The sequence below is a fragment of the Gymnoscopelus braueri genome (assembly GCF_963280865.1).
Source record: "Gymnoscopelus braueri genome assembly, chromosome: 1".
NCBI classification, from domain to species: domain Eukaryota; kingdom Metazoa; phylum Chordata; class Actinopteri; order Myctophiformes; family Myctophidae; genus Gymnoscopelus; species Gymnoscopelus braueri.
The window spans coordinates 16,191,632-16,216,995 of record NC_137603.1 but is presented as its reverse complement, the minus strand read 5'-3'; the positions used below and the strand labels follow the sequence as shown (position 1 = coordinate 16,216,995).

The following is a 25,364-nucleotide window of genomic DNA, read 5'->3' as shown; positions in this document are numbered from 1 at the left end:
TCTCCTGTAAGTCCTCTCGAGAGTTAGCCACTTAAACCCTATTTTATCATTTAAAACATTTTTGAAAGTAGCTGAAAAAGCTGAATAAGCTCACGCCGATGTGTCGTGGGCATTGTAGATCTGCTATTTTTGAACATTTCTGAACATTTTAAAAATGTTCACGTGTAATGGCATGCCAAAAATAGGGATGCCAGGATAAAAGTGATTAAATTAACACTCAAGATTGCAGTGCAGTACCAGATCCATTTGTGAATTTAAAAACCACTTGATAAGAAGGCATGCCATAACAGAGCATGGTCAGTTGTGATCAAGCTAGTTTTATATTCGTTAATTATCCTTTTGAAACCTGCTGTCCCTCTCTACTCGCTCATCCCTGACATCAGAGTTGGCAGTGCCACACTAAGACCTGCGGTGACTTCGCCTTCATCACGTCTTCTAGCCTCATCGCCACGGCCGGACAGTCCAACGACAGCAGGTCAGCGATTTAACCACTTCAACCCTCCATATTTTGTAAACTAATTACTTAATTGGTCAGGGTTGCTTGATCTACTCTTTTTTTCCCTCTGCACCAAATCTCTTTGCTGGATCTACAAGGCCACAGCAAGGTTCACGACATGCCTTGTTGTGAGCTTGTAAATGTGCTATTTTTGGCGAATGCTCCCCCAGAATAGGGATGCTAGGTTTCAAGGGGTTAAACCCCCTTGTCATCATATGTGTTTGTTTTTTCATCTCTTGGCATTATTGTTTTATTAACACGTGTCGATGTGCTTCCTCCACAGAAATGTATGCCTGTGGGATACTCTGGTTTCGCCCGGCAACAGCATGGTCCACGGTAAGAAAATTAGTTTGTCTCAATCGCTTGGATGGATGCATGCCTGAAACTCGAACCTCATTACCAAACTCAAAAAGTGCAATCCCCAAAACCGTAAAATAATTTCTGGCTGAATAGCTGCTGCACCTAACCATCAAGTAGTTGAGTTATAACAGGTTCCATTTACAAGTACCCTTGTTGCTATTTTACTTGTCTAGTACATTGAAATTGTGTAAATGTATTTACTTTTTCCGTATGTCTCTGCTACCACCACCCCCTGGCCCCCCACAACCCAAAGAAAACACATGGCACTCACTTAACACACACATTTCCACTCAAAAGACCACAATGGAAATATGTTTTGGCTTGAATGTGAAAGTGGAATGAGAATTGCACTTTGACAACTGCATTTAGTGTTTAACATTATGTGTGAACACGATGAGAGGTGAAAAGAAAATGGGTTAGAGTAAAAAAAGAAAGAAACTGAGAAGAACTGTAAACAAGATCCATGCCCATTTTCACAGCGCACCATTTATTTTACTATCATCATTTAACCAACATTCAACCATGTTTCACATGCACTGTTGTACCGTCAGCCTTCCCCTGCCATGAGAACGGGGCCACCGTGCTGCAGTACGCTCCCAGACAGCAGCTGTTGATCACTGGGGGCAGGAAGGGCTTCGTGTGTGTGTTCGATATCCGCCAGAGGCAGCTGCTCCACACCTTCCAGGCCCACGACTCGGCCATCAAGGCCATGGCCCTGGACGCCTCTGAAGACTTCTTCGTCACCGGCTCGGCCGAGGGGAACATGAAGGTAGACCTGCGAGCCACTCGTCGCTCACCGCTTGACACATTAACCCATTAAGACCTGGGACGCATCTGTGTCATTTTTAGATTTGAGCTAAAAAAGCATTATTTTACACTTTGGCTTTTCAAAAATAGCAGATATACAAGCTCATAGCGCAGCACCGTGTGCCGCGCTATGAGCTTGTAGATCTGCTATTTTTTTTTAATCGAGAACATTTGTGCAAATCTTTGAATATATATTTTTAAAGCGAACATTTGTAACTCAAATCTTTGCTTCTGGGGGTCCCTGGAACAAAACATTTTGAGATGGGGGTCCGCGGCCAAATACATATACATTTTGGGGTCCTTGACATGAAAAAGTTTGAAAACCACTGACAAAGCATTAGTTAGGATTTAGAAGACATTTCTTAGAATCAGAACCTCAGGCCTTAATGGGTTAAGCCAGATTTATACATTGTGTGTCCCGTGCTGGAAATAGACGATCCACGAGCTCACAAAGCATCACAAAATGACACGTTGGAAGCTTTTAGATCAGCTATTTCTGGCATAGGACACCATCGTAGGACTTGAGGCCAAATGAGGCTATTGTTTCCTACTTTCATGCACACTGCTTCTCTTTCCCCCCCCCCCCCCCCCCCCTCCAGGTGTGGAAGGTGGCCGGTCACGCCCTCATGCACTCCTTCAGCACGGAACACGCCAAGCAGTCCATCTTTCGCAACATCGGCGCCGGAGTCATGCAGGCGGAGACTCGGCCTGGCAACCGCATCTTCACCTGCGGCGCGGACGGCACTCTGAAGATGCGCGTCCTCCCCGACCGCTACAACCTCCCCAGCCACCTGTTTGACATCCTGTAAAATGCGTACTTCCACTGCTAAGAGTCATAACATGAGGGAGAGTGAGAACACGAAAGGCATTTATGTAACATTTGCTAGACATAAAGAAGTGGTTTTAACTGAAAGGGGCGGAAGGAAGGTTGGTTGGTTGAGAGATAACCGTGCTTTTTTCCACAGCCTCTCAGAGCGTGCACGGTTTGTCCGAACGCGTTTTCACCGTTCCAGCACAAATCGTTCCCCCGTGCGGCAGGCGGGAGTTGCAGATATTTAGATTTTCCAAAGCCTGAAGGCAAAAGGCGTCATACTTTTTAAAAAAGAAAGCTAGATTTATTGTAATTTTATTGATTAAAATCTCTACTCGTAGAGTGTGTCCATAGGGAAGCTATGCATGTCCTGTTCTCGTTACGCGGTGCAATCACAGGTCTATTGATAGTGCTCTGTAAAAGTGCTCAAGCAAAAATTTTAAAGTGTGTAACTGTCGTCATTTTGTGCCCACAGCTGAAATCTCTTAGCATCTACTTTTAACCAGCACTGTGGTTTGTTATTAAGTCAGTGGTTTCCAGTGTGAAATGAGTTGTTGGAATCTGCCTTTTGTTTCAATGGGTCCCCCCACACACACACACCTCCTGGCTTTTCTCTGCCCTTATGGAAGAGTTGATGGTGCATTGCTCCTGTAGTGACCCCTTGTTTCACTGGCTGCCCTTGTCACACACTCTGACCTGTAAACCTGGTACGGCTCGAGCTGGCCTGATTTGGTCCTCTGTGTGCGTGCGTGTGTGTTCTCACTCTGCTGTCTCTGCCATCTGTACGCCTGCCCCGCCCACTTGCCCTCAAATGCCTGTTTGTGAGGCTCACTGCTAGAACATTCCTGTTTGGAAGATGATGTGTTTACTCCTGTGACTGTGGTTTCAATGTCTCCCATTTGTCTGGTCCAAGCCCTAATGCCCTCCCACCCCAAGCAGAAACACAAAGGTACACTTCTGGTTTTGCACAATACTTCCCCCCTTTTCTTTTCTTTTTTTATTATTATTTAAATTATTTACATGTTTGTGTTGTTTCCTTTGTAAAACAATTGATATTTATGTTTTAACTTATTGCCTTTTACGTTAGGAATGTAAGGGGTCTTACTGTATCTGAATGGGAGAATAGTGCAACATGTTATACTGTAAGTTTGTGTTTACCTCACTAGTTGTTTTTACTGTTTTCACCCATAAGGAATAGATATTTGCACTCAGAATCTGGAGACACTATAGTATAAAAGTTTATTTCAAAAATGAATAGGCTAACAAAGAAGAAACTGTTATATACAAATGAATGTCTGGCTTTATTTGGCCTCATAGTAAAAAGTCTGAAATAGTTTTAATATATAAATTATATAAATATATATATATGAAATACCACAACAGCTTGTACAAACATAAAAGCATTTTCTTTATTTTTTGGTTTGTATCATACCAGCTGGATTAGTTGTACCTTTTGTTAAGTGTATGTATGGTATTTATTAAAGAGATTTGTGTTTCTGTCCCTCTTTCTGCCCCCCATGTTTACTATCTGTGCATCATGTGGTTTATCAGTGGTCCTACACAGTACAAATCCTCAGTGTCAATTTATCCAATAGGCTCTATGCACAGCAGCCACATTATCGCTTCCTTCACAGGTGTTACCAATGATACTAATGAAGGCTCTGTTCCATTCAGTGTAGCACAGTGGTTCTCAGATATTTCAATTTCCACGACCCCCATAACTCTTGAGTGTACAAATAGAACCATAGAGAGAGTGGTTCTATTTGTACAAATAGAACCATAGAGAGTGTACAAATGGAACCAAATGGTCCATTTGGAAACCCTTTAAGGAACCATGAGGGTCCCTGGACACAAATTTTAGACCCACTGGTGTAGCAGAGTGTTTCCAGGGAGTCAACATGCACAATATCAGCACCCTGACTCTGTTTGACCAGAATGGAACAGAGCCTTCATTAGTATCATTGGTAACACCTGTGAATGTCTTCACACTATGGCTGCTGTGAATAGAGCCTATTGTAACTCAGAGGGTGTACAAATGTAACCCTATGGGTCCATTTGGTTACACATTTGTACACTCAGTGTTAAATTGACACTCAGAATTGTACAGTTTACTGGTGTCTGCTGTGTGTCTGTGTATGTAATGCAAATATGAAGCCAACTTCATTGGGGAGATATAACTAGGGCACTGGAGTCTGGAGGTGTGGGAGAGGACAGACTATTCTCCATAGTCTTTGAGTTTTACCTTTGTAAAGTGAATAAATTTAACATTTTTATTTCATCAGGGTGATTTTTTTTCTTTTCTTTGTAGTGGTATAATGTGCCAATGACCATGCTGCATCAGCTGATAGCAGGTGTCATCTACTGTATTGAGCACGTCTTGGGAGTTTATAAATTATTAAAACATCTCACATCCATGCAATAAAACAAATATATTGGCATGCAATTACAGGGAATGAGAGAATGATATACAATGGCTAATAAAGACGTGAAGTGTAAATTCAGATTATAAGTTATAAACTATATATAACAGCCAGATAAAACTTTTCTGAACCTAGTAATTCCCTTGTCTACAGTGTGCAGAGGAAATGAATACAGCACTAATGGCTACCTTTGAGATGAAAACTATACATTAGGCAATAGCTTGATCTCCTTTGATAATATTGCAATAAGCCTCTATTGATTGATTATGTCTTCTGCCAATGGAAATGGTCTATATGCAGGCAAATACCTTTTCAGTCTTTATAAAGGAAAAAATATATAGAGGGAACCTAAATATAAACAATTTTGTGAACGAATAATGTCAGCAGGACTGAGTCTTAAAAGACTTAAAACGGACACGTGGGGCAAAACAAGAAGAAATTGTCACTGTCGCGTATACTGTCCACTCATTGAATAGTGACTGCTCAGTCATCGGAGTGGAAGTGCACGACATACAGTTTGACATAGCCGTGGTCCCACATATACAGCTGTCTGTCCTTGGGGCTGTAGGAAAGCATGGACAGCACTCCGCCAGGTGACCTCAACTCAAAGGTCACATTGACAGGTTTGTCCTTCAGGAGGTCAAAGGCAAAGGTGACCCTGGTGTCCTTGGTGTCGGTGATGTACAGAACGCCGCAGGCAATGAAGGCATTGCCGGCCTTGGTGCGCGGGTAGGTGGTGTTGATGTAGGACGTGACAGAGAAGGTCTTCTGATCCAACTGGGCCACCATCACGCTGTCATCCACATTGGAGGCAAAGATCAGCCACAGGCCGTTCTCATCCACCGCCAGTTTGAAATAAGTCTTGGAGTTCTGGAGCAGGTAGGCGAGGTTGCTGTACAAAGCGTTGTTTATGAAGAGTTTCAGGAGCCTTTTGGACTGCAGATCAAATCTGGGAACAGAAACAGAATGTTCAGGCTTGTGCCGATGAGAAGAATAGTGACTTGTTTCAGAGTAACAACAACAGACTGCTAGAGCTGCACCAGCACAGCATCCCATCTTTGTTACACATTACATAAAAGCGATGTCTTACTTGGCAATATTGGAGGTGCCAGCTATGTGATAGTAGAAAGAACCATTGTGAACCATGTGGCCGCAACCCTGATAGAACTTCCTGGCATCCACAAGGCTGCTGCTACCGTTGTGGAAGGAGGCAATACTTTTGTACTCTTTCAAAATACGACCTGCGGACAAAAGAGGCAATCAGTCAGTGGTCTGATGGGGAGACTGTGTGACCATCAAAGTTCAAGCAAGGGCTGAAAGTATACTGTATTAACAGGACTTTACTAAGGTCCCACGGTCATACTGACACATTACATCTGTGACTATGTGGACACTGTTTCACCACATCATCTGTGGCCCACGTACCGGAGAAATGCTCCGCGACCCACACGTGCTCATCGCTCAGCAGAGCAGTGTCTCTCATCCACGTGCCGAACGTACTCTCCATCTTGGCCACGTTCCTGGGGTTGATCAGGGACTTGATGAGGCACTCTGAGGAGCAGACGAGATAAACAACATGCCCAGTATTGGTTCTATACATTACTGGTTGTCAGCATCGGGTCCAGGGACCACCTTGGGTGTCCAAAGGGGTCTGTAACTCTGAGGATGTACAAATGGAACCAAACATTTCCATTTGTACACTCTCAGCTGCAGTTGGCCTACAAATCTGTAAGAGTCTACTCTATGTGGCCCTGGCAGGCCCCAGACTAGAAAATGTGTTGCGTCATTGGTTCTCAAAGTGGGGTCCGGGGACCCCCAAGGGTCCTTGGGGGGGTACCAGGGGGTCCCCAGCTAAATGTGTTAATATAGCGTCACAATCATTTTAACCATATTTTATACTTTGGCTATTCAAAAATAGCAGATATACAAGGTCATAGCACCGCACATATCATTTTAGGGGTCCTTGACATGAAAAAGTTTGAGAACCACTGTGTTACATAACATTCTCAAACTAAATTCGACACGAGGGGGAAAAATCCTACCTTTCTTCTTTGCTGGATTCTCTCGTAGCTTCCCAGCCGTCTCATCATTTGGAATAGCGTGTGATGGCCCTGAAACATGAGATGTGTGGATGATAACTGGGCCAACCACTATTTGAAGACCATAAAGTGTATAATAGTCTATGTTGAACTACTTATGTAGCCTATATGGTTCCCAACCGTTTCTGAAAATCTTCAAAAGCATCTGTGGCCCACCCATCTCACCGCTTAATACAGCAGCTATTCGACTGCTGTGTTAAGTGGTCAAATGGGTGGGCCACGTGCATTTTCAGGGCATGTTTACTTTAATGATCAATCAATCGATTGTGTTCCGACTTGGATCACTGCCCACAGGTTGAGAATGGCTGGCCTAAGTGTTGTAGTCATTGAGGGAATCTCACCCAGGGTCTGCGCAGCGTGAAGGTGGCCCTTGTGGCTCCTGTTCCTGGGTGGTCCCTGGGGACCAGGGGGTCCAGGAGGGCCCACGGACCCAGGAGCACCTGGAGGACCCGGAGGACCTGCATAAAAGACAATAAATACCTCTCAGTCTGCAAGAGGATCACTGTTCTAATGAAAACTACATTCTCCTTTACTTCTTTGATTTTGTCTCTCCTACACTGCACTCCTACAATAGGATACTTAAAGATGATTTCACACTTCCCATCTGTGGCCACTTTGAGATGTTCTGATGATCCTATTGAGTATTTTATCACAATTTAATGAGGATGAAAAATGAAGACATGAACACAACTCCACACAAAATCCAGAGTGTTCATTTAATTCTGAGAGGGTAAAATTGACCCGTATAGGTACATTTTTACTCATGGATTGTACTGTCCGTAGGTCTACTTGCCCTCCAGAATCACATCATTGGATGGCTGTGCTTTCTCTCCTTGAGCACCCGGAGGTCCTGCATCTCCTTTCTCTCCTGATTTTCCTTTCTCTCCTAGTTCTCCTTTCTCACCTGGAGGATGGGATGGGACGTAGGTCAGGAGGTCATCATTTTGTTTTGAGCATTCGTGCATTTAGACATGCAGTGAAATTAGCACGTTGTGAGAACAATGAATCATTCCATTGAGTGATTGGTGAAGCATGCCATGCACTCATGAGCAGCATAATGGATGTGGGAGAAGAGAGAGGAAAAGGCAGTTTCACTTCATTCAGCTGATGCCCAAAACCACAGTCATCATGAATAACATTAGCCTAGAGTTCTAGGAAAGAAAGACATTTCAAAACCCCCTCCTTCCAGTTCAATAATGACTGAGTTTCAGGAAGCGCTACCCACTGAAATCCAGTGGTGGACAAAGTACTCAATCCCAATACTAGAGACAAAGTACTTGGATACGTAGATAGTATTCAAAAGCACATGCTTAAAAAAAAATACCCAAATATTCAAAAGTACACATTACAATGGACATTTTCTTTGTTATATCAATTGCTGTATTAACATTTCCCCTCAAAATTCAAAGATTTTCCAGAAACAAGCACACAAGACACACTGCGTCACGATGTGATGTGTTTTGAGCTTGTAGATCTGCTATTTTCACTAGATTTGACATGGGGCTTAAGTGGTTAATTCATAATGTTCTTTTTCCCTTCCTAGAAATGTAGTAGTGAAAAGTGCAACATTTGAATGCAAAAACACAAACACTCAAGTACAAATACTAGAATTACAGTACTCAATTAACTGTACTTTAGTATACTGTCCACCACTGCTGAAATCTGCCATCATCATTATGATCCATGATCCATGCATAATCTGGGAATTCTCCTAGAGTTAGTTCTGAAGGTTCATGCGTGAGTGGGCACATGCGGGCGTGCGTGTGTGTGTGTGTGTGTGTGTGTGTGTGTGTGTGTGTGTGTGTGTGTGTGTGTGTGTGTGTGTGTGTGTGTGTGTGTGTGTGTGTGTGTGTGTGAGAGCGCACTTTGGCGTTTTGACCCTGTGGTCATACTCAACCCCTTTGACTGTTGCATTGTACCAGTGTTTGGTTCTTTGCTAAAAAAGAAAGAAAGGGAAAGAGCGAAAGGAAAACCGAAAAAGGCCAATTTTGCCCCAAGGCACCAATCAGATGCACTGTGAGGGAAGACGTTTTTGAATCCGACCGTTGTGCCCTTGTTACCTTTTTTACCTCGTTTGCCGTCGACCCCAGGCTGTCCGTCCTGTCCTGGGATGCCATCAGTACCATTGAACCCAGGCCTAGCATCAAGACCAGGCAAACCTAATAACACAAAAAAAACCTCATAGCCAAGGGCAGTATGTGAACATAGGAGACATGGGCCACTACCTCACAAAAGAAACAAGTCAAATGATTGTGTTCATTTAACTCACTTAACAACAACTTACAGTAAGCCCTATATATGCTTTATTGTACAATGAATAGCAAAAATAGATGATCTACAAGCTCACATCTCATCGCGACGTGACTTGTTGCGAGCTTGTATATCTGCTATTTTATTAAATGTTAAAGGTTTTTCCCTTTAATGACATTTTTACTGTATAGATAAAAATAAATTAGAATGATCAAGTTTAGATGCTCTTTTGATATACTCACCAGGGGGTCCTGGGGGTCCTGAAAGAGAATAAACAGGCTAGTTAAGAATGAAGACTTACTCTGTACATGGTTATAGGATGTACCATTTTGTATGACTATGACATACCAGCAATGCAGACTCCCTTAGTGCTGTTGCAAATGTCAATTAGCAGTTTGATCTAAAAAGAAAGAGCAAATATCAGAATGTCATCAAATTCTGAGTTGTTGTTCCATAATCCATCACATCATGGCCAAATATTACAAAAGATATTAAAATTACTTTTAAGAAAACGGTTGATGCTTTGTAATTCACAAACACTCCTATACAAATCCACATGTATACGCATTATTTAACCACTTTAACCCTATATACAGACAGTACTTAGTTGACTGGGGTGATACTTGGTTTGCGCCTTTTTCCTGTCTACACCAAATTGCTTCGCCAAAAATAGCCAATCTATAAGCTTGTGAACTTGTAGATCTGCTATTGTCGCCGAATGTACGCCCCCCAGAATTTCTCTCTCCCTCCGCGACTGTCTTTCTTTCTCTGTCTCTTCATCTTCCTCACCGGCACCATGGAGTAGGTCATCATCATCAGCATGTCATCTTGCACCTCCACCTTGTGATTCCCATGACCGTGACTGTGTCTATGCTTCATCTCGTGCCTCATCTCCTCTTCCGCCTCGCCCCGGGTCGGTCCCTGCGGTCCCCCCAGTGCCTCCCCTGGGGTCGGCTTAGTGGGCTCCTGCCTCGCCGGCTCTCCCTCCGGCTCACTCTTATTCCCCTCCAAATGATGACTCCTCTTGTTCCTGCTGGAATACTGGTACTGGTACTGTCCTCCTGAGCCTCCCTGTGGACCAGCTCCTGCTCCTGCTCCTGCTCTCGGCAGCTCCTGGAGAAACTCCACCACGGAGCTCTGCTCCACCTCGTCCAGCCTCGCCTCCGCCCGCTCCAACCGAGCCCACTGCTGGTTCTGCTGGACCAGGAGCACCAGGAGGCCCACGGTGTTCAACGCGGCCACCGCACACGTCCCGTACAGGACCAGGCGCTGGGCCAGAGTCATGCTGGGGGTCGGGATCCACATGGTTTCGCCCCTCTCCTCCTCTTTCTCTTAAGGATCGCCGACCAGTTTCGGGCAAACACACAGAAGAACGGAACTACAATTCTCTTGAGTGTGGCTTGGGACAAGAGTCCAACACATCAGTGTCCTGTAAGAACAGAGCAATGTCTGGTCTTACGCCTCCTCGATGGAAGCTGAAGCCCCGGTAATCCAATGACAAGGTCCTGTGATGTGCTGAAATCCTAGATCACGTCCAAATTGTGAGGTTCATTTAGATCCAAGCAGCCACTGATTCCCTGTTTGCCCCTTGATGTAGATGTTAGCTTGGGTGGTCCCCTCTGAAGGCAGACTAGTAAAAAGCGGTCCTTGTTGTGTGCCAAGTGTAGTAGAGAGTGTGTATGTGTACAGTATGTATTTGTAATGTAGGGGTGGGCATGACACAATCCTCTGGGCTTGTCTGGGAAAAGAAAGCCCCCGCCTGTTCAGTCACCTGATTTATATTCAGCACAACCCATTCTAGTGCCCAGCCGTGGGCAGACACACACACACACACACACACACACACACGCACACGCACACGCACACGCACACGCACACGCACACGCACACACACACACACACACACACACACACACACACACACACTCAGAAACACACACAGATACGCATGTATGTATGCTCTCCATTGGGCATTTTACCAACATGGTTCAATTTCTCCCCACATATATAATACCAAATAGATTCTAACTTATAATTAAGCCTTTAAATTTGAAAGAAAGGCATCTGAACAGAAAATGTCCTGTTCTGTGCTGCATGTCAGTGTACAAAGACTTTCCAAGAGTTTTTGTTTTTAAAGTTATATAATAAGTTATATAATGCATCCTCATGCAAGGTTGGCTCTCAAGGGATAGCATGATACTGTTGCTATTGATGTCTTTTATTGTTTTGTTTTGTTTTGTTTTTTACATTGCATTTTGCATTGTATAAAGTAGCAACAATTTGACAAATGATAAAAAAGAATTGCAGGAACAACAGGAGTAGCTTTTAAATCACACTTCATCACACATTAGTGTCTCTCTCCACCAACTAGGGAGCGAGACTATTTCACTCCCATTACTGTTCGGATCTCTGTCAAGAACGTTTGAATCCTTACTCTTTTCTCCCGCGGCACTAGACCTTGCCATCACAGCTTCCATCCAGCAACAGCAATGACCCATTTCCATTGCTCTGATTTGGGCTGGGAAAGTGACATTTTACAAGAAAAATGACAGGGTCGCTTAAAAAACAAAAAGTGCTGCTAACCTCCGCAATGGAAGATTAAACATGTAAGTGGCCCACTTATATCATTAACAAGTCATTCAGCAAATTGGCCTGTTTGAGGATATGGAGTAACTGTGGCACAGTCATGGGAACACAGACAGACACACACACACACACACACACACACACACACACACACACACACACACACACACACACACACACACACACACACACACACACACACACACACACACACACACACACACACAGAATTCAGAATCAGTTTTATTTGTCACATCACATGTTTTCAGTTGTAAAGTGGGTGAAATATTTTTTTCGTGCATGCTCCATCATTTTGTAGTATTCTGTGAGAAGAGAGAGGACAGAGGCAGAGTGAGAGCTAAGGGATATAATTTAGATAGAAACAGATTTTAATATATACAGCACAGATAGCATATACATAACATATATGCATACAACACACACACGTCTGTGCGCTAAACATGTCCTGGTAGGTCAATGTCAGACTATGAGCTATGCCATGCCGGCCTCTGAAGGCCCCTGGAGCTGTAGGTCATGGCAGACATCTGCCATTTCTACATGAATTGCCTGACTAGATGTGTACATACAGCAGTCTTCAGCATGCACAGTTCCACTGTGTTCTGTGTGTTCTGTGAGGTCAGCCTGGGTCTGGTGAGCACAATCTTCCATTACATTGGCCTCCGAGCCATAACAGCACTCTCCAGATTGAAAAGTAAACAAATCATCATTCAAGATTCAAGATGTTTTTTTTTTATTTTGTACTGCTGTACTGGTACATCAGATGTGTTGGTTCCTCAACACAGCCTTGTAGCAGCAATTGTAAAACAACAACAAAGAAATCATGGTGATAAAGAGGAATAACAGCTAACAATGACCAAGAACAATAATAAAGCAGTAGTAAAGAGAGACATCAATCCTAAGAAATAAGTTGACATTGCATCATGCATTATTATCCCAAATGCATGTAGTTCCAAAACCACTGGGCTGAATTCAATCAGATGTTTGCTCAGTTCAACTTCCACTTTAGCCAAATACATTCTTCTCATGTCTGTCTGTGTGTGTGTGTGTGTGTGTGTGTGTGTGTGTGTGTGTGTGTGCGTGCGTGCGTGCGTGCGTGCGTGCGTGCGTGCGTGCGTGCGTGCGTGCGTGCGTGCGTGCGTGCGTGCGTGCGTGCGTGTGTGTGTGTGTTGCAACACTTCTGTCTGTGTCTGCCTGAGGAGTATCTGCTGGAGATGAGCTTCACCTCTCTCTCTCTCTCTGTGGTACAGATGTCTGTCCAGCTGGCCCAGGTTGTTAGAACCACCACTCCATGACCTGACATAATCTCCCTGCATGCTTCATCTCATCTCACCCTGCCTGACACTCCTCCATAACTTTGTATTTTGGAGATGTGTAAATGCCCCCCACAACAAACACACACACACACACACACACACACACACACACACACACACACACACACACACACACACACACACACACACACACACACACACACACACACACACACACACACACACACACACACACACACACACACACGCACCCAGACACATACTGTACATACACGCCAGACACATACATTCAACCAAAATATACGCCTTTGAACTAGATTACGGACATAAACCCTGGCAAAACACCAATGGTTAGAGTGATACCGTCCTTTTTTAAAGACAATATCCTTAATAGAAAACTGACAATGTATAGCAACGTATATATTTATTTTACAAAATTGTATAATTCGATAATTATTTAAAAACCTTTTTATGTCAGTGTCATGTCTGTAATTTCTTGAACTTACAACAGTGTTAGACAGAGTATGAGTAGAGTATGATGTTTTCATATTTCTTGACAAAAGTTTCATATATATACATATATTGTGATTATAATTTTTTTGTGAGGTTCTGAAAGCCTTCAGTGTTCTGTGAGGAGATACTTTTGGGGCAGTCCCATTTTTTAAACCTCTGACCCTTGGCTAAAATGTTGCATAACTTATGATAATGCCATGAATAACATGTTTAAAACTCACAAATCAACATACTGTACATTGTGGATGTCATGATGAGAATGATCCATGATGTAGAAAATCCAGATAAGGGAGAGACAACCTAATTCAAACCTAAGTTAAATGGTAAAAAAAAAAGCTTGCCACTTTCCACCTGCTTCGGTACAAAGCCTAATTTATGCTCCATAGAACAGCTGTGTCTTAAAAGAGCAGTTCTACATTAAAGTTAACAGCTCATTGTTTTCTTGTTGTAGATATGCTCTTTTAGCAAGCGACATGGTCGTGCAATGGAGTATGTATTAATCACTTTCAACCTGGTGTCACTAGGTTTTGGGCATGTCAGGCAAAGAATTAAAAAAGAATTAAAAAAAGCTAAAGTATAAGCATAGCACACAGTCGACCGTACCTATGTATGTTCTCCTCAGCCCTATGTTCCTGACACGAACCCCAACCCTAACCCCAACCATAAGCTGAAGTAACAAAGGGCTGAGGGAACATAGGGCTGACCTCACTTGTAGATCGGCTATTTACACTATTCATCGTATGACAAAGTATAGGTGCTTAAGCTTTACTGATAACCCATCCAGTCAGTGGCTCACAGCTTGTCAGGTTGTGAACATAAAGAGTTTAAAACCCCAACAATTCCCTATCTACATGTGTTTGTATGGGGGCGGGGTGGAGTCATAGTGACAAAGATGCGGTTGACCACGACACAGCGACCAGCGACAGGGTTACATTAACATCTATTTTACGTAAGCCAGTTGCCAGTTGGAGCCTCTACATGCTTATGCATGCAGAGGAATCCGGCCCTCTATCGTCATACGGGGCCGCGCTCTCTAGGCCGGGCCCCCAGTACACAGACAGCCATTTGAACACTTCACATTCTTGGGCCCACATGTAGGCGGTGAGTGAATTAACAGTGAGTCCTTTATACAGTCGAAATGGTACAAAGGCACCGCCTTCCCAAAACAAGATCGGCTTTGTGACAAATGGAAAAACAATGCTGAGAATGACCGGGACATATGAACAAGGAGAGGTAAACGATTTACAAGTAAACATTTTTTTCCAAAATGAACCTCTCTTGTGCCATCAGTGTAAAAAAACAAAAAAAACACAGCGCAGTTGTAATACATTTCATAGAAATGAAAGACAAGACAATACAACAGAGTTTCATGAGGAGAGGCAGGATGAGGGAGGCTTTAACACATGTTGTGATGATAAAGAATGAGTTCAGATTGATGAGGTTTGACAAAAGTATAGAGAACAACAACCACATTACAGAGAAATACAAAAATAAAAGAGACATAGATAAATAGTACTTTAGGGGCGCCTGTTTGGTGCAGGTGTAAAGTTTGTGCTCACCGCCATGGGGTTCATCTACAGTGCATCTGGCTTGGCTGAGCATTCAGTGCAGTGGCTGATCTCTGTTGCTGCATTGGTGACTCCTATCAGCGAGGAGCAGAAGTGGGAAGATCAGTGGTGGAAAAATTATATATTTACATTTTTTACGTAAGTAAAAGTATCAATACCACAATGTAGAAGTACTCTGTTGCAAGTAAAAGGCCTGTGTTCAAAATGTTACTTGAGTAAAAGTACAAAAGTATTGGCATCAAAATATACTTAAAGTACCAAAAGTAAAAGTACAAAAATGTTTGAAAATAGCAGATCTACAAGCTCACAACTTGTAGATCGGCTATTTTCAAATAGCCTATGTATAAAATAGGTCTAAAGTGCTTAATGTGTGTTTTATAATATAATAATTTATATCTGCAAAGTAACTAGTAAGTTTTCTAATAATTGTAGTGGAGTAAAAGTAAAATATTTGCCTCTGACATGTAGTGGAGTAGAAGTAAAAGTATTGAAAATGGGAAATACTCCAGTAAAGTAAAACATTTCTCAAAAGTGTGAGTAAAAAATAAAAAAAACTTGAGTAAATGTACTTAGTTACCTTACACCACTGGGGAAGATGAGCTTTTTCCTCCGCATGCATTACATCCTCCCTGTGAAACTCCTCACTGTCATTTGAAAGAAGTGGCAGGCATCACACTCCCCAAGACCAGTAGGGGTCAGCACACTCAGGGTCTGCTGTGAGGCCTGCTGTTTCAGTACCTCACTGGTATATCTCTATCTCTTTAAAAGTTATCACAGATAGTTAAATGGTCTATCAATCATAATGATGATGAATGATCAATAAAAACATAAACAAAGTAAACCATCTCCAGTGACAGATGTTCAACTTAAGAACCTTGCACATAGCACTTTCATGTTAGCCTGGAGTCCAGACGAAGCTGCCAGAGCTAAAAAACTATACAAAATAAAAAAAATAGCTCGGTAATATGGGTCTGGCCATGCATCATCATCATCATCATTATCGTCATCATCATCATCATCATCATTATTATTATTACTGCTGCCACAATGTTTAAGGAAACCTTCTGTACTCGTACTCAAGACGTAACAAATAAAGAAACCTTGAACTGTTGTGATGATGATAAAATGATGAGTATTTAATTACAGACAAAGTGGCGTGCAGTGAGTTGGCCATGCAGGAACCGGTCATAACAGAGAATTTAATAAGCACTTTGAGAGGCTGCTGCTGTGTACAGATAAATCTTTAATAATAACAAAAGAAAGCAGGTGTTCTGTGGAACTCTCCTACAAGAGTATAGAGCACAATCAAACAGGGCATGGTCTCAAAAATCCTTTTGATGATCAAAGGAGCACCGGAACACTTGTGTTACATCACCAGACAAAAGTCAAAGATCAACCATGATGGAATGTTACTTGGGGCTGAAATGGGAAACATTTCTTATTCACAACTCGTACCCATTGATGCAGCTCCAGTCTGCTCAAGGCCACTGGCAAAATCCCAACCCTCAAGGTTATAGGGAATTTGTTATGACTTTTGCATTACCCTGACCTGGCACACAACCATGACAGACTGTCTATAAAGAGATGGCCGTTATGTTGAGACGGTGCACATTTCTCATACTGTACCAGCCGTCAGTTGTGTTCAGTGTTGAACGGGTTGTTTTGAATCGGTGTTCGGGTCCTCATGGATTTACTCTCTGCTTGCGAACGGACGATGACTTCAGTACACTTGGACGGTGTGATGCCGGAGGCCATCACAGTGTCTGTCAACATAACGTTGCTTTCTGGATCACAGAACGCCACGGCCGTGGGATCAGAGGGCATCCCCATGGCAACTAGAATCCTATCCCTGCTCCTCGCTTTGCTCATCGCTGCTTGGAGCCATACACAAAGGTCTTCTGTACCAGGTTAGTCCCGGAGCAATAACCCACTGAACGTGTTGAATCTACAAACATTATTCATCGATTAGCAGATTACTCATTGCATATGGATTTTTTGTGCAAAAATGAGCTTTATGACATATATTTTATTACACGGCAGGTCCTTCCTACTGTCTGGGCTTTGGACCACTGTTGTCCTATCTGAGGTTCATCTGGACCGGCATTGGAACAGCCAGTAACTACTACAACATCAAGTATGGAGACATCGTCAGGGTCTGGATCAATGGAGAGGAGACTCTCGTGCTCAGCAGGTGGGTTCTCCCCATGCATGCGTTGTCTGTCAGAGTCAAATTGTCACAGCCATTCAGTCAGTTATAACCTGCAACATGTACTGTATTTGTCCCCCTGTTAGATCCTCAGCAGTGCATCACGTGCTGAAGCATGGGCATTACACCTCACGCTTCGGAAGTAAGCTGGGACTCAGCTGTATCGGCATGCACGAGAGAGGCATCATATTCAACAATAACATCCCTCTGTGGAAGAAGATGCGCTCCTACTTTGCCAAAGGTAAATCAAACACACTTATGATCTGCATTTGTATCGTGCCTCATTTCTCTCATATTATCAATAATATCCTGAATGACAGTAATTCATAGAATTTTGTTGCCTTCGCATGTCAGCGCTCACAGGCCCGGGGTTGCAGCAAACAGTGGAAGTATGTGTGTCCTCGACAAACAGACACCTGGACAGTTTGGGGGAGTTCCACGTGGATGGCAATAGAACTGAGGTGGATGTGTTGAGTCTTCTGCGTCACATCGTGGTGGACATCTCCAACAGACTGTTCCTGGGGGTGCCTCTCAATGGTGGGTGGGCCACTACACAACACAACACAACACAACACAACACAACACAACACAACACAACACAACACAACACAACACAACACAACACATATCATAGTGTGTCCAAACATACACTGTAAAATCGTCAGTGTTAATTAAGTCTCGAGAATTGGCCCGAAATGGACCCATAGCTGTTACATTTAGATTAAAAGATTTTACTGTGCACCTGTAGTGTGGTAAAATATCCACTGTCACATCTGTACGTGAAAGTGGCTAGTGATACACTAGAATCTAGTGTAAATCTAGTGACTAGATGTACTCTCACCTTTATTCATTAAACAATCCCTTTCTTTCTGCTGTTTCCAGAGAAGGAGCTGATGCTGAAGATCAACAGGTATTTTGAGACATGGCAGACTGTCTTGATCAAACCAGATATCTACTTCAAGTTTGACTGGATTCACCAGAGGCACAAGAACACAGCGTAAGTATGGTGCATCATATTCCACATGGCATCTTTTATTACATCTTCCATGTTACAATTTATACGATTCTTATCTTTCTATGTGCGTTACCTGAGGGATGTAATAATGTGTTCTATGTGGTTGCTGTTCTCTTCCAGCCAGGAGCTGCAAGATGCCATCGAGAGTCTGATTGAACAGAAGAGGAGAGCTCTGCAGGAGGCAGATAAACTGGACGACATCAACTTCACCGCCGAGCTCATCTTTGCACAGGTCAGTCTGAATATATGACATATACAGTATATACATTGTATATATTCTACTAATACCATGTCAGTTCCTACAGTCAAATGTGAATTCAACAAAATGTCATCATCATAATAAAATGAAACTAAATTTAATCAAATTGAACTGTGGGGAAATTAAAGATTTTATTATGCATTGAATTATTTCTTGCGTTAGCGTGCTTTGTTTATTCCCAGTCTGCTGGGGAAAATCTATATTTCCCGGGAAATGTAAACATTTACCTGGTCTGTTTCCCATTGTCTTAAATTTACCATCCATGACACACAGTAGTATATCATACTGTATACTGCAAAGGCTACTGCATACAATTGTCTTTTCAAACTGATGATGATGATGTGTGTGTGTTTCCAGGAAAACGGCGAGCTGTCAGCAGAGGATGTAAGGCAGTGTGTGTTGGAGATGGTGATCGCTGCCCCAGACACTCTTTCAGTCAGTGTGTTCTTCATGCTGCTGCTTCTCAAACAGCACCCTGGTGTGGAGCTGCAGGTTCTGCAGGAGATAGACACTGTTATAGGTAAGAACCTGGAAGGTTGATGTGCTAGGTACCAGTGGTGGAAAGTAACTAAGTACATGTACTCAAGTACTGTACTTAAAGCCAATGTTGAGGTATTTGTACTTTACTGGAGTATTTCCAATCGTCTATACTTTTACTTCTACTCCACTACATCTCGGAGGCAGACATTGTACTTTTACTCCACTACAATTATTTGAAAACTTGAGATACTAGTTACTTTCCAGATATACGTTATTATTACATTATAAAACATAAATTAACCACTTTAGCCTTATTTTATACCTAGGCTATTTGAAAATAGCCGATCCACATGCAACGCGTTGTGAGCTTGTAGATCTGCTATTTTCAAACGTTTTGTAGATCTGCTTCTTTGTTTTTTTATTGTGGAAAATGTGTGCAAATCTTTGAATATATATGTTTTTTAAAGCAAACACTTTTAACTCAAATCAGGTCAGACTGAGGGTGTCTTTAGTTTTCTTTATTAAGTTTGGGCCCCTTTCAGACTGTAGCAGTGATTAAGCTGACTTGAGTTGACTTGGCATTTACTGTAAGATATGTTTCTCTCTCTGTGTGTGTGTGTGTGTGTGTGTGTGTGTGTGTGTGTGTGTGTGTGTGTGTGTGTGTGTGTGTGTGTGTGTGTGTGTGTGTGTGTGTGTGTGTGTGTGTGTGTGTGTGCGTGTAGGCGAGAGGGAGCTTCAGAACTCTGATCTTCAGAAGTTACCAGTGTTGGAGAGCTTCATCAACGAATCCCTACGTTTCCATCCTGTGGTGGACTTCACCATGCGCAGGGCCCTCTCTGATGACGTCATAGACGGCTACAGGGTTCCCAAGGGAACAAATATCATTCTGAACGTCGGCCGCATGTACCGGACTGAGTTCTTCCCCAAACCAGAGGAATTCAGCCTGGATAACTTTGAAAAAAATGTAAGAGTTCTTTAAATATATACTCCCCTGTCTGTCACACATAATATATGCAGCCCTGATACATCAAAAGCAGTGGCAAAAAAAGTACAATACTGCAATGTAGAAATACTCTATACAAGTAATAGTCCTGTATTCAAAATTTACTTGAGTAAAAGTACAAAAGTATTGGTATCAAAATGTTCTTAAAGTACTAAAAGTAGAAAGTACTGATTAAGTTTTCAAATGTATAAAATGTTTTCAAATCTTTTGAAAATAGCAGATCTACAAGCTCACAATGCGTCTCATCGCGACGCATTGTGAGCTTGTAGATCGGCTATTTTCAAATGGCCAAAATGTATACAAGGGCTGAAGTGGTTAATGTATGTTTTGTAATAATAATCAAAATCTACAAAATAACTAAAGTTTTAAAATCATTGTAGTGGAGTAAAAGTACAATATTTGCCTCTGAGATGTAGTGGAGTACAAGTAAAAGTACTGAAAATTGGAAATACTCCAGTAAAGCAAAAATGCCTCAAAATCGTACTTAAGTACAGTACTGGAGTAAATGTTACTTAGTTACTTTACACCACTGATCAAAAGTATGTCAAACTTCAATAATGGAAGAGTGACAATTTCTTTATGCTTTATCCTCTTCCATCCAGGTTCCAAGCCGTTACTTCCAGCCATTCGGTTCAGGTCCGCGCTCCTGTGTCGGGAAGCACATCGCTATGATGATGATGAAATCCATCCTGGTGACGCTGTTGTCACGGTATTCTGTGAGCCCCCATAACGGCATGACACTGGACTGTCTCCCACAAACCAACAACCTTTCACAGCAGCCGGTGGAACACGAGCACGAAGCAGGGTCTCTCGCCATGACATTCATACCTAGGAAAACAAGATGTTGTCAGAAAGTGCAGTAGGAATGTGACAAGATTGATTGATTTGTTTGTTTGTTTGTTTGTTTGTTTGTTTGTTTGTTTGTTTGTTTGTTTGTTTGTTTGTTTGTTTGTTTGTTTGTTTGTTTCACTGACGATAAGAGTACCATCTCTTGACTGGGTATTGATAAATGTCTATTGTTTAAGTTATATTTGTTTGTGTGTTTTTCCACTTGTGTGTGCTCTGTAATGTACATAGATAGGCTAAAACTGAATAAATATAAGTTATTGGGACATGTTTTTGTGTTTTATTTCATGACAATATTTATGATATTCCATGGCATTATACTTTCTGATTCTACAATGATAGACACGCATAATACTGCATGCTCACTGAATGGATAGGGACATTTGAATGACAAGACAATGGAAGATCTGTGCGCTTTGTTTGTCCAGAATTCCCTGTCATGTCATTGCAAATGGTGGACAAGAGAGGGCACTAAGACACAGAGCATGGTGATTTTGGAGTTACTGTACCCTCATTATAAAGCTAAATAGGGGAAGAAAACTGTTCATCACATCCCATTTTTCAGCTGCATCGACATGCCTCTGTGCAAACACTGCAATCGTATTCAAACACAGATGCTTCCTCTCCCTAAACACTGCCTTGACCAACCACAGTCTATTGATCACATACATTCTGTTCTGTGTGTGTGTGCGTAGTATTGCGTGCAGTATTGAAAAATTATAATGTTTCACGGGGGCCCACAGTATTAATGTCATGAGTAAATATTTTACGGTGGCCTATAGACCTGGCAACAGCCCTGCTGTGTGTGCTAGAGAGAGAGAGAGAGAGAGAGAGAAAGAGAGAGAGAGAGAGAGAGAGAGAGAGAGAGAGAGAGAGAGAGAGAGAGAGAGAGAGAGAGAGAGAGAGAGAGAGAGAAAATTGTGTTTTGAGCAGTGCAGGGCATTGGGTGCAGGGCCCTTGCTCTGTCAATCAGACTTCATTCGTCATCCTGTTGCCACCTGGGAGGCAGTTGTGCTGAATCAAGAGATTGTCTGAGATGGGAAGAGTCAGACAAAGTCCTATAGATAATCAATGGCTGATACAGAATCTCCTCACCAAACGGCACCTAGAACTCACCACAAAGTAATTGTGTCTAAATGCATGAGTGTGTGTGTGTGCGTGCGTGTGTGTGTGTGTGCGTCCCCAGGGAGCCCAAATATTTTATACATCTTCGGGAAGAAAGGAATTAGATTTTCATGGAAGCCACATCACCTGCAGTAACACTCTCATGAAGCTATGAAGTTCAGCATGTACAATAAAGTTATAGCTGAGAGAAGAAAATAAGCCATCTGCCTGTCTGTCTGTTTTACTTTCTCTTTGTGTTCCTGTCTTAGCTACTTTCTCTGGGAAGTTGCAGTTAAAAGCATTCTAGAATTTTTGCACAGAGAGGGAAATAATGAGCTAAATCAAACAGAAATCCTCAGCTCACTTGTGCATAGGTCCTACGCCTCATGAACTGCTATTTTACCTTAAATGTAGTTTTTCTACTGTTATTATTTCAAACTTTAAATAGAAATCACTTTGTATTTGTCTCTGGTAGAAAATATCTATATAGCCAATTATAGGATTACAATTAGCCTTACCCTTCTTACTCGTCTGGAAACATGTCAGATAAAAGAAAGAGTTTAAGGTCCAGGGTTGATTTCAAGTTAACTTACAAAGACACGAGTGCCATATTTGGTTTCTCTTTTCCATTGCCAGACTTCCCAGAAGGCGTCTATCAGATGAACAATGCTTCCTGCTTCTGACAGCCACGGCTGACAGCTGGCAATTTCATTCAACATCTATTTTTAAAAGTCGTTTAATCAGTCGTTGAATAATCCCATATTGAGTCTTAATAAAGTCCTACTTTGTTTAAAGGTAGTTTCTCCCCCCAAATTTCTATATTTAAACAGGTAATCTCTTTCAAACCTGAGGTCTCATTCTCAAGAGATACCTGGTCAGACAGCAGCAGCTATCCACACAGTTACACAGAAAGGACATTCAGTACAAATACAGGAATAGAAAAATGCTAGAAAAGTATAACCGCTAAAGTGCAATTGCAAACCTCCTGCTTTGGCAAAAAAAAGTTTTAAATGTTCAAGGGGAATCAAGCTGGACAGAGTCAGTTCCTGCTGTAATGTGTCCCAGGTTGAGGGGGCAGAGTGTCTTTTTACTGAGTTCAGTGCAGACTGAGGGGATGGAGAGAGTGATGGAGCCCTGGTAGCATAAGCGTAGGCTATTAGCCACACTGTTTATGCCATTGGTTCTCAAAGTGGGGTCCGGGGACCCCGAAGGGTCCTTGAGGGAGTTCCAGGGGGTCCCCAGCTAAATGATGGATATAGGAACCAAATGGACCCATATGGGTCTGTAACTCTGAGAGTGTAACAAATGGAACCATTCTGGATTTGGGTCTGGCACCGCTCCGTTGTAAATCCATTTCCTGCTCCCGAAGTCTGGGGTGACCAATCAGGACCCAGTATTAAAATATGGGAGACTGTAATTGGTAGTTGGTTGTAGGTCTAACCAATTGCATCGAGAGACATTATTTTGATCCCGCCCCCTTGGGAAAAAAACGTCCTCATAGAGGCACTCATATCCACAGTGATATAGTCTGGCTACGCGAGGCTAGCGGTTATGAATCTCAGGGCTCCGAGCCTCCGACTGCAGTCAGTCTAGTGCTAATCCAATTGTAACAATGGATTATTAAGGTGTAGTAAGAGTATGAAATGATAATTATGTTTCTATACCACCGGAGAATGAAGAGATGACATGAAAATGTCCTTCAAAAATCATCCTGTGTCATTGTCTCCCTCAGCGTGTCAGTTTCAGGATGAGAAGGTCTTAATGATCACTTCCCTGTGCTGAAGCTGATGTCCTAGGGCTGTCTCCCTTCATCACCACCATCTGAACCAATCACACACACACACACACACACACACACACACACACACACACACACACACACACACACACACACACACACACACACACACACACACACACACACACACACACACGGCACGCACACACGCAGCCATGCACGCACGCCTGCCCACATGTATGCATGCACGCACAAGCACACAGGCACACACAATGAATGAAAAATATGCTAGAAAATCAAAGCCAGTCTATTGACGCTGTCTCAACAGCAGGAGATGAGGGGAGCTTGGCCGTTCAGAGGAACTGATTGGATGCGTTGTATGATTACGGAAGCAGACTGGGAGAGAACCACTGTAAAGTGCATGCGTGCGTGCGTGCGTGCGTGCGTGCGTGCGTGTGTGTGTGTGTGTGTGTGTGTGTGTGTGTATGCGTGCGCGTGCATGTGCATGTGCATGTGCGTGTGTGCATAAAACAAGCATGCATGTGCTTGTGTGTCAATATGCATATGAAAAAGGACATGAATCAAACTCCATCGGCTTTGCAAGCCATTCTAATGGTAATGTACCCCCCACCCCAATCCGCCCCCATGTTACAGCTATTGTGCTTCTGTAACACAAAATGTCTTCTCTTTGACATTAGCAGCATTAGCACAAAACCACTTAAACCCAATACACTAATACTTAGTTGACTGGGTCGGCTCTGAACTTGGTCCTCTCTTTTTTCCCCATGAATCCTACACCAAATCTCCTTGTGTGAGATTGTAACGTGTTGTGAGCTTGTTGATTGTCTATTTCCAATGCTAAGCTAATGTAACCCCCAATAGAGCTGCATGGTTCAAGTGGATGGGGGTTTAAGTAATCCTGTTTCTAAAGATTTTGTATTAAATGAATGGGTGACTAGAAGGACTATTTTTGGCATAATGTTGATAATGCACTTTGCCTTCCAGGAAATTGTGCACTTTGCCATGAAATCTGTTCCTCTTCCTATTTTGGAAGTCTGTAGTTCTTCATTTCATGTTCTCTCACACACACACACACACACACACACACACACACACACACACACACACACACACACACACACACACACACACACACACACACACACACACACACACACACACATGCTAATATTCTTAAATGCCAGTGGCCATATTGTCTGTGTAAAGCCGGTCCCCAGGTGGATTAGCACTTTATTAAAAGACAGGCCTTGGTTACTATGGAAACATCTACCGGAGAGGGTATAATAAATGTGATTTTTAATTGACTAATGTTAAGAACAGGCTTACATCCCATACTTAAAATGTACTTCTTTTTTGTATTTGAACCCTAGTGCCCCTAATACTGTAGGTGAACATTTGGCAAACACAGTCAAACATTTACTATTGACGCACAACAAAGTATAGTCAATAGGATGTAAGTAGCTTCCAGGGTTTTCCTCAACAATACC

General features: G+C 42.6%; 3 protein-coding genes across 9 annotated transcripts in view; 2 read left to right on the top strand and 1 right to left on the bottom strand.

Moving 5' to 3' along the window:
* The window catches only part of dmxl2 (Dmx-like 2), a 44,415-nt gene extending 40,440 nt beyond the window's left edge, over window positions 1-3,975 (top strand). For all 7 annotated transcript variants that reach the window (XM_080431163.1, XM_080431161.1, XM_080431158.1 and 4 more), the window contains 4 exons: window positions 384-475; window positions 780-832; window positions 1,408-1,625; window positions 2,263-3,975. In XM_080431163.1, coding sequence (XP_080287289.1) covers window positions 384-475; window positions 780-832; window positions 1,408-1,625; window positions 2,263-2,472 — 573 coding nt within the window. In that variant the 3' untranslated portion in view covers window positions 2,473-3,975. The remainder of the gene's footprint in view (window positions 1-383; window positions 476-779; window positions 833-1,407; window positions 1,626-2,262) is intronic.
* On the bottom strand, window positions 3,455-10,889 carry gldn (gliomedin). Its single transcript, XM_080431222.1, has 10 exons — window positions 10,033-10,889; window positions 9,592-9,643; window positions 9,486-9,503; window positions 9,063-9,152; window positions 7,787-7,897; window positions 7,335-7,451; window positions 6,937-7,005; window positions 6,320-6,445; window positions 5,985-6,135; window positions 3,455-5,843 (listed from the first exon to the last, which is right to left on the bottom strand). The coding sequence occupies exons 1-10, from the start codon at window positions 10,546-10,548 to the stop codon at window positions 5,378-5,380; spliced, it is 1,716 nt and encodes a 571-aa protein (XP_080287348.1). The 5' UTR covers window positions 10,549-10,889; the 3' UTR covers window positions 3,455-5,377.
* Window positions 10,890-16,919: 6,030 nt separating this feature from the next.
* On the top strand, window positions 16,920-21,031 carry cyp19a1a (cytochrome P450, family 19, subfamily A, polypeptide 1a; the record flags this gene model as incomplete). Its single annotated transcript, XM_080431865.1, has 9 exons — window positions 16,920-17,112; window positions 17,246-17,396; window positions 17,498-17,652; window positions 17,766-17,948; window positions 18,294-18,408; window positions 18,547-18,658; window positions 19,043-19,205; window positions 19,888-20,129; window positions 20,771-21,031. 9 exons carry the CDS (start codon window positions 16,920-16,922, stop codon window positions 21,029-21,031), a joined length of 1,575 nt encoding a protein of 524 aa, XP_080287991.1.
* Window positions 21,032-25,364: the final 4,333 nt, after the last annotated feature.